A 13,312-nucleotide genomic window follows, 5' to 3' on the forward strand; every position below is an offset into this window, starting at 1 on the left:
AATTAGTAAGAGAGATAATAAGACAGAAGGAAGGACTGTGCTATTAAATAAGAAGTTTATGTGATGATTATAATCTGGTGTATTCTGGAACGTTCTGGATTATTTTGAGTACAGCTCTATTATATTCTAGTTATGTATTCTCCATAATTTCCATATACTGTTTAATACAATACAATAGTCAACATATAGTCATAGTAATAGGGCATGGATTATATAGTATATAGTGGATTGAACCAGAGTATATAGTTTCTGCCACACAGATGACACTTTAGAACTCTAACAAACCCAAAGTTCTTATGGCCATATATGGATATGATTCTATGAGCCCATAGATTATATTATCTTTATCTATCAGTTGTGTATCTTATCGCTAATACGTTAATTACCCGAAACAGATTCAACGTCTGATAAACAATTACAATAAACAATCAACGTATACTAAACAATAAGCTTTATATTACGCTATATACAATACACAAAGATAATCATATACACTTCACCATATCAATCACTTAACATGTACTTCTTCTAATACCACAATGGATAAATGGATACCATGATTTAATCTACTAGCCCTAAACGGCACATATAAACAGCTAGTGGAAACCCATCTCCATGAAATACATCCAATTAAAGCCAATTAAACCCATACTATGACATGGAATAATTCCTTCCCAGTCCGTCATTACTTACCTCTTGTTGTAATTATCTTGTTTGAATCCACAAGTGTATAATTATAACGATTGGTTTTTCCTCTTGTGGTAATTGAGAAAGAATAAGAATTTAGGCAGGTTGTCACTTTCCTCTAGTGGACATCTCTGTCTAGATAGTAATATCCTCTGCCTAAATGCTAGGCTCACCTTCTGCCTAACTCCCTTTTCATGTGTCCTTCTACAATTTAATCGCCGGTCCGTGAAATTCTGATCATTACATTGGAAAAAATCTGACGTATAATTCGATAAAATTGTATATAAACTGCACAAGATCTCTGTTTCAATCTTAGACAATCTATACTTGAAACTAATCAATCCATCTAAATATTCAAACTATCATTGAAAAAAAACAAACAATATCAATAACAATTCAAAATTCCAATTGTTATAAAATATTAATATCTTATATAGAAAATAAATCAAGAAAATTAGTATAAAACCAGTGCAAAATTCATTAATCTGGAGAAAATCAAAAAAAATCAAAGATAAGATAAATACCAACAACAACAATAGTTCAAAATTTAATCAATGATATTAGGAAAAACAAAGAATTCGATAAATATTAGAAACATAAGTTCTTCAAAACTATTAACAAAGTCCCCACCAGGCGCTTTATATTATAATAATAATAATTCATCAATTAACAATATGACTCGTTTAAATCAACTTAAATATAATAATTATAGTTCATTCATTCCTGCTGATAAATTATCTCAAAAAGATCTTAATCAAAAGGCAATTGAAACTGAATATGCAGTTAGAGGTCTAATACCAATCAAAGCTGAAGAATTAAGAGAAAAATTAAAAAATCATCCAGATTCTTTACCTTTTAAAGAAATTATAAATGCAAATATTGGGAATCCACAACAATTAAAACAAAAACCTTTAACTTTTTATAGATCAATTTTATCAATTTTACAAAATCCAAAATTATTAGAATCTGATGAATTCTCTAAAGATGTTAAAACAAGATCAAAAATCTTATTAAATAAAATCGGTTCACTCGGCGCTTATTCTCATTCTCAAGGTGTTCCATATATTCGTGAACAAGTTGCTCATTTCATTACCAAAAGAGATAATGGAGTTCCAGCTCATCCAGAAAATATTTACTTAACAGGTGGTGCTTCTGATGCTGTTAAATCAGTTTTTGAAGTTTTATTAGATGGTACAAAAGAATCTGGTGTTTTGATTCCAATCCCTCAATACCCGCTTTATACTGCACAAATTACTTTGAAAAATGCAACTCCAATCTCTTATTATTTAAATGAATCTGATAATTGGTCAACAAATCCGGAAGAAATTGAAAATTTAGTTTTAGATTCTAAAAAATTTGGTATTAAACCAAAAATTCTTGTTGTTATTAACCCAGGAAATCCAACTGGTGCTATTTTATCCAAATCACATATTGAAGATATTTTAACAATTGCAGCAAAATATGGGATTGTTGTTATTGCAGATGAAGTTTATCAAGAAAATATCTTTGAAGGTAAATTCCATTCTTTTAAAGAAGTTTTAGCTGATTTACAAAATAAACATGGTGATTTATATGATAATGTTCAATTAGTTTCTCTACATTCAACTTCAAAAGGTGTCACTGGTGAATGTGGTCAAAGAGGTGGTTATATGGAATGTATTGGATTTAAACCTGAAGTTCATGAAATTTTCTTAAAATTAGCTTCAATCTCTTTATGTTCTGTTGTTTCTGGTCAGGCTTTAGTGGAATTAATGGTTAATCCACCTAAAAAGGGAGATGAAAGTTATGAATTAGATCAAAAAGAACGTTTATCATTACATGAATCTTATAAATTTAAAGCTAATTCACTTTATGATAAATTTTCATCATTAGAAAATATTGAAGTTTTAAAACCTCAAGGTGCAATGTATTTATTCCCACAAATTTTCTTAACACCAGGTATGATTAATAGAGCTAAAGAATTAAACTTAAAACCTGATGAATATTATTGTTTAGAATTATTACAACATACTGGGATTTGTGTTGTTCCTGGTTCAGGTTTTGGACAAGTTGAAGGAACATTCCATGTTAGAACTACATTTTTACCACCAGGTGATGAATGGATTGATCAATGGGCTCAATTTCATAAAGATTTTTTCAAGAAATATCATAACTAAACTAGTTTTAATGTAATATAATATATGAAATGAATACAATGATTGTTGTAGTTATTATATGTTACATGTATTTTAAATGTATTAATATTGATCTTAGTTTGTTTTCTTTTCATTTAAAGTTCTTGAATCATCATTAATCAACAAACTTAAAACAATTCCTAACCATGAAGGTAACCAACCAATACAGATAATAAACCAAGTATGACAATTGAATTCATCCCAACTAATTATTAAACCTTTAATTAATTCACTTAATCCATTTTCAAAATCTTGAGAAATTAAAATACTTAAAAGAAATGGATTTGAAATTAATAATAATAAAATTTTCTTAAATGTAGGTTGTTGATCATTAATTAAAGTTAATGGGAATGCACATATACCAATTGTAAAAGTTAGGGCAAAATTTAAAACTAATAATGATGATAATACAGTACCATAATATAATAATGAAATTGATTTTAAAACAATTTTCAATTCTTGAGAACCAGGAATTTTAATAAAATTAATAGATATTGAAATAATACCAAATAATAAAATTAATCCATAACTTGCCTCTATAGGTAACAGTGGGAAAACTTGTGATATTAAAACACCAATCGAGATACAACCAATGAAAAATCCACCACTTAAAACTCCAAATGATAATAAATGAACAATTTCAAAATTTGAATTTAAAACATGATTTAATGAACTTAGGATATAACTTGATGTAATTAATGCAGCTGATGGTAAATAAGTACCAATTGAAACAAATTTTCTTGGCGCTAATAAGAAATAGAAAAAAAAAGATTGATGAAATTTTTCTAATAAATTATTAATTGATCTGAATATAGCTTCAGGAATTCTACCAAATGTTGTTATATCATATGGTCCTGATTCACCATGTGCTTTCAATGTTAATGATTGGATTCTCCATCCACTGAAAGCTTCATTCCCATGTCCAGGTTTTAAACCTGCTAAAGATAATTCAATAATTCCTCTAACTAAAATTCTTAATCTTGACCAATAATCAAATCTTCCTAATTCTTCTTGTGATGTTTTTTGAATACTAACTCTTGGTCCTTCATGTTCAGAAACTGATACAGCAACGTTTACAAGATCTAAATTTGGTAATTGACCATTTATACCTTCATAAAAAAGTTCAATATATTCAAAATTATCAGATGATGAAGAATAATCCAACATTATTGCACCTTCAATTGATCCACCTGTTAAATCTAAATCACTATGATATGCATTAACCCATGATCTTAATGCAGAATTTGGATTTTCTGGTATAACAATTATAATATTTTTAGACCAAACATTCCATCTATGGAAATATCTAGCCATAGAAATTGCAAGACTTAATCCACCAATATTGAAAATATTATCTGAATTAAAATATGCAGCACCTAATACAATAGCTTCGGTATCATCACCTCTTGGAGCATGCCAAATACCATAAAGATTTGAACCTTTATCAGAATGTTGAATATGAGTTTTATAACCAATATCTTTTAACCAAATTTCCATAGTTTGTAAATTATTTTCTAATTCATCAATTTGGAAACCTTTCAATTGAGTTCTATAACCTCTTAATAAATTCCATTCACTTTCTCTAAAATAACTATACGCTTGAGATGGCATTAATGCATTTTCTGAAAAATATGTACCACGATATTGTCCATCTAATGGTAATACTGCAATCCATATTAAACCAATTATTGATAATAAAATTGAGATTTTTGGTAATGCCTTGATGACCTTGGGTATTAAACCCAGCCTCACAATTGTCTTATGGGCTCTTTCTAATAATGCCATTGGATATTGTATTGAAGCAATCACTATATTGGAAACACGTAAGTACAAGATCTTTTGTTTACCTTATTAATATTGGTGGAAAAGCGCGAAAAAAATCCGCGAAACCGTGGCCAAACCATAAAAACATAGAGCGAACTAGTCGAACAGCAAAATTTCAAAAAAAGAAAAAGTGGTTTCGTGGTCTAGTAGGTTATGGCATCTGCTTAACACGCAGAACGTCCCCAGTTCGATCCTGGGCGAAATCATATTTTTGCTGCTTTGGCATCAAATTCGGTTTTTTTCTTGTTTAGAGGAGGAAATGAGTAATTTTTTTTGAATAATTATAGAAAGTGTAATAGGGGGTATGTAATTGACTTATTTCAATGCGAATTAGATGGCTATTTTGGTGTATACTCACGATTGATGTTTCCGATCTCTTTGTTAGTAGTCAAGTTTTTTTAGTCCGAGTTTATGTTTTGAAAAAAAAATCAAATTGTACGTAATACAGAAATCAAAATAATAACAATTTATCAAATTTAAAGAAGACGTTCCAATCCATTTCATTGAAATCCTACTTTACTAATGTTCACATACACAAGCCTTTCACCTGAAGGAGGTCATTCTAAAGCTGCTTTATTAGAATTTGATGGTGTTAGGGTATTAGCAGATCCAGGTTGGGATGGTATTACTGATATTTCATATTTAGATAAAATATTACCAACTATTGATATAATAGTATTATCACATCCAACTACAAATTTTATTGGTTGTTATGCATATTTAGCATTTAGAGATTTAAATATACCCGTTTATGCTACACTACCGACAACTAATTTAGGAAGAGTTGCTACATTAGATTTATATAGATCTGTTGGTTTAATAGGTCCTTTGAAAAATACTGAATTTGAATTAAAAGATGTTGAAGAAGCTTTTGATAAAATCATAACGGTGAAACATTCTCAAACTATAGATCTACGTGGGAAATATGATGGTCTTTCAATAACAGCTATAAACGCTGGTCATACTTTAGGTGGTACTATTTGGGCTTTTAATAAAAATCCAGAAAAAATCATATATGCACCACAATGGAATCATTCCAAAGATTCTTTTTTAAATGGTGCTGATTTATTACAAAATTCAACTTTAATGAGACCTTCAGTTATTATAACATCAAGTGCAATTGGTTCAGTTTTACCACATAAAAAGAGAGTTGAAAAATTCTTTGAATTAGTTGATGCAACTTTAGGAAGAGGTGGTACTGTTTTATTACCAACTTCAATTGGTGGTAGAATGCTGGAATTAGTTCATTTAATTGATGAACATTTACAAAGTGCACCAATTCCAGTTTTAATGTTATCATATACTAAAGCTAGAAACTTAACTTATGCAGGTAGTATGTTAGAATGGATGGCACCTGCTGTTATTAGAGAATGGGAAACAAGAGGTCAACCACCATTTGATTCTTCTAGAGTGCAAGTTATTGAACCTAATGAATTATTAAATATGCCAGGTGCAAAAGTTGTTTTCGCATCAGGTGCCGGATTTGAAGATGGTTCAGTTGCACAAGCTGCTTTAACTACATTATGTGATGATGAAAAAACTACAATTATTTTAACAGAGAAAACTGTCGAGAATACTATTGGTAATGATCTATTTTATACATGGAGATCATTGGCTCAAGCTAATAGTCCTGATGGTAAAGCTCAAGATGGTGTTCCCGTTGTTTTACAAAAGCAATTAAATGTTAAACCAATTAGAGAGGAAGAATTGTTAGGTGATGAACTAATAAATTATGAAAATCATGTTAAACAAAGAAGATTATTAAAAGAACAAACCAAAAAGAATAAATTATCTGAAAAAAAGGAAACACAATTTGAAGATGAATCAGAATCAGAATCTGAAGATGAAGATATATTAGGTGAAGAGAAAAAAATTGAAACTATACCAATTGATGTTGATGTTAGATCTTCTAAAGGACGTGCTAAGATGTTTCAATTTGTACCACGTAAGGCAAAATTTGATGATTATGGTGAAATTATAAATCATTCAGATTTCACTAGGGAAGAGGAAAAAGACGTTGGTAAAATGAAAAGACATAAACAAAATCAAAATAATAAAGTTCAAATTGGTGAAAAGAAAAAATGGAATGAAGGTAAAAAGCAAGATGATACTTCAGATCTTGATGCTTTACATCATCCAAAATCTAGATTTATATCTCAATTAGCTATAAATTCAAGATGTGTATTAACTTATGTTGATCTTGCAGGTTTAGTTGATATTAGATCATTATCTTTAATTATTCCAGCTTTAAAACCTAAAAAAGTTTTCTTATCACCAGATTCTACAGATAATACAACAAATGAAAGTGTTTTAACAATGTTTAAAAAACATAATAAATTTGAAGTTATTGAATTGAAAACAAATGATCCAATATCTGCTAAAGATTCTGTTCAATCATTTGATATTCTCTTGGATGAAAAACTAGCTGATCAATTAAAATGGCAAAGAATTGCAGGTGGATTCACAGTTGCTCATGTTATTGGTAGTGTTAAAACTAAAAAGGAAATTGAACAAGAAAAATTGAAAGAAGAAGAAAATATTAAAGATGAAGATGTCAAGATGGAAGATGTTAAATCTGAAGCTGATACTAAAGATGATATAGATATGGATAAAAAGGAATCATCAAGACATGATAATGAATTAGTTTTAGCTCCATTATCACAAGACTCAGCATTTTTAGCAAATATTAGAAGTACACAATTAGCTATTGGTGATGTTAAATTATCAGAATTGAAAAAATCTTTATCAATTTCTCATAAAGTTGAATTTAAAGGTGAAGGTACTTTAGTTATTGATGATATTGTTGCCGTAAGAAAAATTTCTGATGGTGATGTTGTTGTTGATGGATCTCCTGGTAGATTATTTTATGAAGTTCGTGAAGCCGTTAGACAAATGTTGGCTTACGTTTAAAGAATTAGAATAAATGTAAGTTTCTTTTGAACCGTGTGTATTGTAGTTCTAATAAATAAATAAATATAAATAAATATGAATAAATATGATCAATAAATATGAATTGTATAATAAATAAATAACATGAGCCTCTTATTTCTTTGATGTGGAGTCATTTGCAATAAGCCCAAGTGTTTCAGGTAATGAATGTCTAGTAACAACGATTGAGTTTGGAGATTCACCATTCTCTTTAGCATCAGCTTTGTTCTTATTCAATTGTGCTTGTATCATTTGAACACGAGCTCTTTCCTTGTTATGATGTAGACATTCGAAATAATCATCAGCGTGTGGAGTACACTTGACGGGATGCGACGTTTCCTCACTGGTGTAGCACTCGATGAAGCGTTGCCATTCACCAAAGCAGCGGGAGGGACCTCCATTGAAACCGTGACCTGAAGACATCTTGAAAGAATCAGTTGTTTATCAAAATTGTGATTGATTTTTATTTGAATTCTGGTTCAATTTTGCTCCTGAAGCTGATATTTCGTATTGTTTATGGAGATTTTCTGAAGCGCGTTGGTGTTCAGATGTTAAGTTTCGCGAATGTTTAGAAAAAACTTTGGCCATCGCATTAAAAGACAATAAACATCAACAGAATTTACAAGGTACTCAGATTGTTTGTATCAGGAGGAATTTTAGTAGTCGCTTATTTGATCATTGACGATGAGTGAGACTTTGAAAAGAGGGAGATCACCTTCTCCGGTGGCCAAAGGCTCAGAAAGAACTTCAAGATGGGGCCGTACTAGAAGAGATAATGCTATAAAAGATGCGGTTAATCTACCGACTGTGATCAATGGAATATTAACTCCAGAACAATTAGATGCTTACCAAGTAGTTTACAGAATTGATGAGATTACTCAAAAGATATCCACTAATGATTTAGTCCCACCTCAAAAATTATCAAGATCCCCATCACCACCACCTCAATATGATGCAAGTGGTAAAAGAACAAATACAAGAGAAGCTAGATATAAAAAAGGTCTTGAAGATGAAAGACATCATTTGATTGATATAGCAGCAAGGTTAGTACCTCATTACGTTGCTCCAACTGACTATAGAAGACCGAAAAGTTTGGTACAAAAATATTATATTCCTGTTAAAGAACATCCAGAATTAAATTTTATCGGACTTTTATTAGGTCCAAGAGGTAATACTTTAAGAAATTTACAAGAAACTTCAGGTGCCAAAATTGCTATTAGAGGTAAAGGTTCTGTTAAAGAAGGTAAGAATAGAGCTGTTTCTACTCAACAAAACAATTTAGAAGATCCATTACATTGTTTAATTACCGCTGATACAGAAGAAAAAGTTGAAGCAGGTATTGAAGCATGTAAAGGTGTTGTTAGTAGAGCAATTTCTACACCAGAGGGACAAAATGATTTGAAACGTGGTCAACTAAGAGAGTTAGCCGCTTTAAATGGTACTTTAAGAGAAGATGAAGATAGACCATGTCAATATTGTGGATTAAGAGGCCATAAAAGATGGGAATGTCCAAATCGTACTAATTATACTTCACAAGTCGTTTGTCGTATTTGTGGTAATACAGGTCATTTTGCAAGAGATTGTAAACAAAGAAATGGAGGAACACCAAATAAAGGAAGATTTAATGTTGATCAAGAATTTGATAATATGTTGAAAGATATTAATGTTGATAATCATACTAATAATGGTCAAGATGAACAACCTTGGAAAAAGAGAAATATATCGACTCAATCACCACTAACTTCCACCAATACTACAGATTTACAACCAGGAATTCCTAATAGTGCTTCAAGCTCAATACCCTCAACTATCAATTCTGCTACATCAATACCCGGGTTACCAAACGTTCCAGGTGTATCGGCACCACCAGGATTAAGTGCACCACCAGGTCTAAGTGCACCACCGGGATTATCAGCACCACCAGGTCTTGGAGCACCACCACCAGGCCTTGGAGCACCACCACCAGGATTAGGAGCACCACCAGGATTAGGGGCACCTCCTGGTTTATCAGCACCTCCTGGTTTAGGAGCACCTCCATCAAATCCAGCTCCACCACCAGGATTAGAACAGGTTAAAAAAGAAGAACCAAAATGAAGTATGTATAACATATTTTGTATGTATAACTAACTATAAAAGCTACGATGATTTAATGATTCTATATTTTTATTGTAAATTATATTGTAATTACATACAAAACACATATGGAATATGTCTTATTTGTTTTGTTTTGCCCATTTTTTGGCATTTTCCAAAAATTTTGAAAGTTTTTTATCATCAGGGAATACATAATCATAATATTCTTGAGTTGAACCATCATCCAAAGTTTTAGTTTTCTTAACAACTGTTGGTTGTCTTTTTTCAATTTTAGAAATTGTAGTTGGATCACCATGAACTTGTTCAAATTTCTTAAAAGCTTCTAATATAATAACTCTTTCATCTTTCAAACCTTGAGATTTGAAATGTGTTAAAGAATCTTCAAATACTTGACGTGTACGAGTTTTAGATTCTTCAGAAATATCAAATTCAAATTCAAGTTCTTCATCTTGATTAGCTTGTTCTTTTTCAAATTGATCAATTTGTTCTTTTGTTGGGATACCTAATTCAAAAAGAGCATATTTAATCCAAATAGTTGTTGAATTTTTATTACTTTCCAAAAATCTTTTGAAAATCGATCTAGCTTTCCCATATTCTCTTTGATCACTTTCAATTTCAACATATTTGAACCAAATATCATTAATTGAATCTGTTCCATTCAATTGTTCTGTAGCGATTTCTAGAATACCACGAGATCTATCCAAGTCATTCAAATCAGCTTCTAATTCAGCATATTTGATCCAAACATTTGAATCATTTGGATAAGTTTCAATGAATTTTTCATAAATTTTTCGTACTCTATCAAATTCTTTTAATTTTATTTCTAATTGAATATAATGTTTGAATGTTTTAGGTTTAGGAAATGAACCAATTGCAAAACCTAAGATCTTACGAGCTTGAGTTAAATTTCCTTGACGTATTTCAAAATCACTATATTGGATCCATACTTTACTAAATGTAAATTTTTTATTGGGTATGATTTTAGTTAATTTTTTATAAATATCTCTTGTTTTTTCAAATTCATCATTTAATTCTTCAAAAACAGCATATCGTATCCATAATAAGATATATCTTTTCCAAGCATATTTTTCAATTTCTATAGGGGTTAATGAAATACTTTTTTCAAAAGCTTCTCTTTGAACAGACACAGGATAATCTTCTAATAATGTTAAATAAGCCCACCAACTATCAAAATCTCTTGGATCTTCTTTTAATTCGGATTCATATCTTTTCTTTCTTTTCAATAAGATTGTATCTTCGATACCATCTTTATCACCATATTGTTTTTCAAATTGTGATAATTGATCATTAAGTAATGCAGATTCAGGGAATTTAGTCAAACCAAATCTATAAATAGCTCTAGCTCTTTCCCATTCTTTTTGGAAACCTTCCCATTTAGCAAAACTAGCAATTAATTTTTCACTTGATAATACATCAATACTTGCAGTATAAACTTCACGTACATTATCAGAAGTTCCAAATTCATCTTCAAACTTGGTCCATTTAATCCAAGTTTCAGGATATGGATGAACATTGATATATTGATTGAAGATCTTCCTCACGTTATCAAATTCATCATAACGTTTTTCAAAATTGATATAAGCATCCCAAGCTGGAACATCAGGTTGCCATTGCATCCATCTATTGAAAACATTTCTTGTACCAATGATATTTGCTAATGTTTCTTCAGTTTGAACATAACGAAACCAAAGTTTATCAATTCTTGGAAGTAATGTAACAGCTCGATCAAATAAATTTCTTGCATGATTTATATTTCTTGATTTTAATTCTGTATCAATATATCTAATCCATAATGGTACATGATGACTATTGATTTCTAAAGCTCTTTCAAAAATAGATCTTGCTCTTCGTAGGTCTTTTTGATCAACTTCGTATTGAGCATAGCGCATCCATTGACCAAAATCTAATCTATTTCTTCTCAAGGCATCTTCATATTCTTGTCTTTGACGTCTTTGAGCTTCATGAAGTTCTTCTAAATCTGCAATGTTTACTTTTGTCTTGTTTAAAGGTTCATCTTTTCTTTCATAAGCTTCGAGCAAAATTTGCTCTGCTGAGATTTGAAACTCAGCGGGTGTTCTATTCTTTTCCATTGATTAACTCCTTTACCATAAATACAAGTACATGTAAACAAAAGGTCTAACTAAAAAGTTTCAGTATATACTAAATCTACAACGTCAAAAAAATAACAATAATTAATCATAAATTACGTAATATCAGCCATTTCTAATCCTTTATATTGAAGCACCACCACGAAGAGTTAAAACCAAGTGCAATTGGGCACCAGCTTCTAATTTGTATGATTCCACGGTTTGGTCATCGTTCCTTGTGTCGTTTGTTAGTCTTGTTCTGATTATTCTAGGTTGTTTCGAGTGTGTTGGGTGTACTCACATTTGTTTACCACCGTAAATTAATCTTTGTTGACTTGGAGGAATACCTTCTTTTTCTTCCATTATTTCCTTGATACGTAGGATCTGTTGATGTTAGCATGACCATAATTATGGGTTAATCATCTGAAAATCACTTACTTTGTCTGATCCTTCAACATCAATGTTGATCTGAGAGGTTTGTCAGTACTTGAACATTTGACATAAAAAAACCCGCTGAATTGTTACTTACTTCTTTTCCTGTTAATGTCTAATGGATTGTTAGTATGACTGTTCTGATTCCTACTTCAAAATCAACAAATACCCACTTTCACTTTGATTTGCATTGTGACGATTGTTTTCTTTGTTGTATGATTGTTGAAGTTGTGATTCTTTTATGGATTTTGTAGTTTTTGTTTAAAGCATTTTGACGAGAGATTTTAATGGCCTTCGGAGTGTGCTTACCGGGAATGAAAAGTTATACCATAGAGATGATTTCATTTCAATTATTTCAATGCGCTAATTACTTGAAGATTTTGAGGATATTGGGATCAAGATTTGTTGAATATGTACTCTACTCCAATAGTCGACGCTGATTTTGAAAAAGTTTATGAACCAGCAGAAGATTCTTTCTTACTTTTAGATGCCTTAGAACAAGAACAAGCTTACCTTCAAAAAACATTCAAAAACCCACTAGTTGTTGAAATAGGTTCAGGTTCAGGTGTTGTCACTATATTTTGTCACAAATATATAATACCCAATGGTCTCTATATAACTACTGATGTGAATCCACATGCTTGTAAAAGTTCCAAGGCAACAAGTATCAAAAATGGTGGTGCAAATTATTTGGATTCTATACAGTCAGATTTAACAACTTCAATAAGAAATAATCAAATAGATATTATGATTTTCAATCCTCCTTATGTTCCAGCTGAAGAAGTTCCAGAAATACCTCAAACAGAAGATGATTATAAATGGTTGGATCTTGCACTTTTAGGTGGTCCAGAAGGTATGGATGTTACAGAAAGATTATTAAATAATTTTGATTCAATTTTATCAGAAAATGGAATTGCATATATTTTGTTCTGTGCTAGAAATAAACCTAAAGAAGTCACTGAAAAACTAAAAACCAAAGGTTGGAATAGTGAACTTGTTATTAATAGGAAAGCTGGATGGGAAGATCTTTCTGTATATAGATTTTTTAGACAATAAATACAACTC

General features: G+C 30.6%; 7 protein-coding genes across 7 annotated transcripts; 4 read left to right on the forward strand and 3 right to left on the reverse strand.

Moving 5' to 3' along the window:
- Positions 1–1,241: 1,241 nt before the first annotated feature.
- BN7_3830 (putative alanine aminotransferase) lies at positions 1,242–2,843 on the forward strand (the record flags this gene model as incomplete). Its single annotated transcript, XM_011275603.1, has 1 exon — positions 1,242–2,843. One exon carries the CDS (start codon positions 1,242–1,244, stop codon positions 2,841–2,843), a length of 1,602 nt encoding a protein of 533 aa, XP_011273905.1.
- Positions 2,844–2,936: 93 nt separating this feature from the next.
- GAA1 (GPI-anchor transamidase subunit GAA1) lies at positions 2,937–4,646 on the reverse strand (the record flags this gene model as incomplete). Its single annotated transcript, XM_011275604.1, has 1 exon — positions 2,937–4,646. One exon carries the CDS (start codon positions 4,644–4,646, stop codon positions 2,937–2,939), a length of 1,710 nt encoding a protein of 569 aa, XP_011273906.1.
- Positions 4,647–5,207: 561 nt separating this feature from the next.
- Positions 5,208–7,595, forward strand: CFT2 (cleavage polyadenylation factor subunit CFT2; the record flags this gene model as incomplete). Its single annotated transcript, XM_011275605.1, has 1 exon — positions 5,208–7,595. The coding sequence occupies one exon, from the start codon at positions 5,208–5,210 to the stop codon at positions 7,593–7,595; it is 2,388 nt and encodes a 795-aa protein (XP_011273907.1).
- Positions 7,596–7,727: 132 nt separating this feature from the next.
- BN7_3833 (uncharacterized protein) lies at positions 7,728–8,036 on the reverse strand (the record flags this gene model as incomplete). Its single annotated transcript, XM_011275606.1, has 1 exon — positions 7,728–8,036. One exon carries the CDS (start codon positions 8,034–8,036, stop codon positions 7,728–7,730), a length of 309 nt encoding a protein of 102 aa, XP_011273908.1.
- A 261-nt stretch (positions 8,037–8,297) lies between these two features.
- MSL5 (mRNA splicing protein MSL5) lies at positions 8,298–9,707 on the forward strand (the record flags this gene model as incomplete). The annotated part of the gene is made up of 1 exon (XM_011275607.1): positions 8,298–9,707. One exon carries the CDS (start codon positions 8,298–8,300, stop codon positions 9,705–9,707), a length of 1,410 nt encoding a protein of 469 aa, XP_011273909.1.
- A 119-nt stretch (positions 9,708–9,826) lies between these two features.
- On the reverse strand, positions 9,827–11,818 carry CLF1 (Clf1p; the record flags this gene model as incomplete). Its single annotated transcript, XM_011275608.1, has 1 exon — positions 9,827–11,818. One exon carries the CDS (start codon positions 11,816–11,818, stop codon positions 9,827–9,829), a length of 1,992 nt encoding a protein of 663 aa, XP_011273910.1.
- Positions 11,819–12,658: 840 nt separating this feature from the next.
- Positions 12,659–13,303, forward strand: MTQ2 (S-adenosylmethionine-dependent methyltransferase; the record flags this gene model as incomplete). The annotated part of the gene is made up of 1 exon (XM_011275609.1): positions 12,659–13,303. One exon carries the CDS (start codon positions 12,659–12,661, stop codon positions 13,301–13,303), a length of 645 nt encoding a protein of 214 aa, XP_011273911.1.
- Between the last annotated feature and the right edge of the window lie 9 nt (positions 13,304–13,312).

Source organism: Wickerhamomyces ciferrii, contig 00116 (assembly GCF_000313485.1).
Source record: "Wickerhamomyces ciferrii WGS project CAIF00000000 data, strain NRRL Y-1031 F-60-10, contig 00116, whole genome shotgun sequence".
In the NCBI taxonomy this organism is placed as follows: Eukaryota; Fungi; Ascomycota; class Saccharomycetes; order Phaffomycetales; family Wickerhamomycetaceae; genus Hansenula; species Hansenula ciferrii.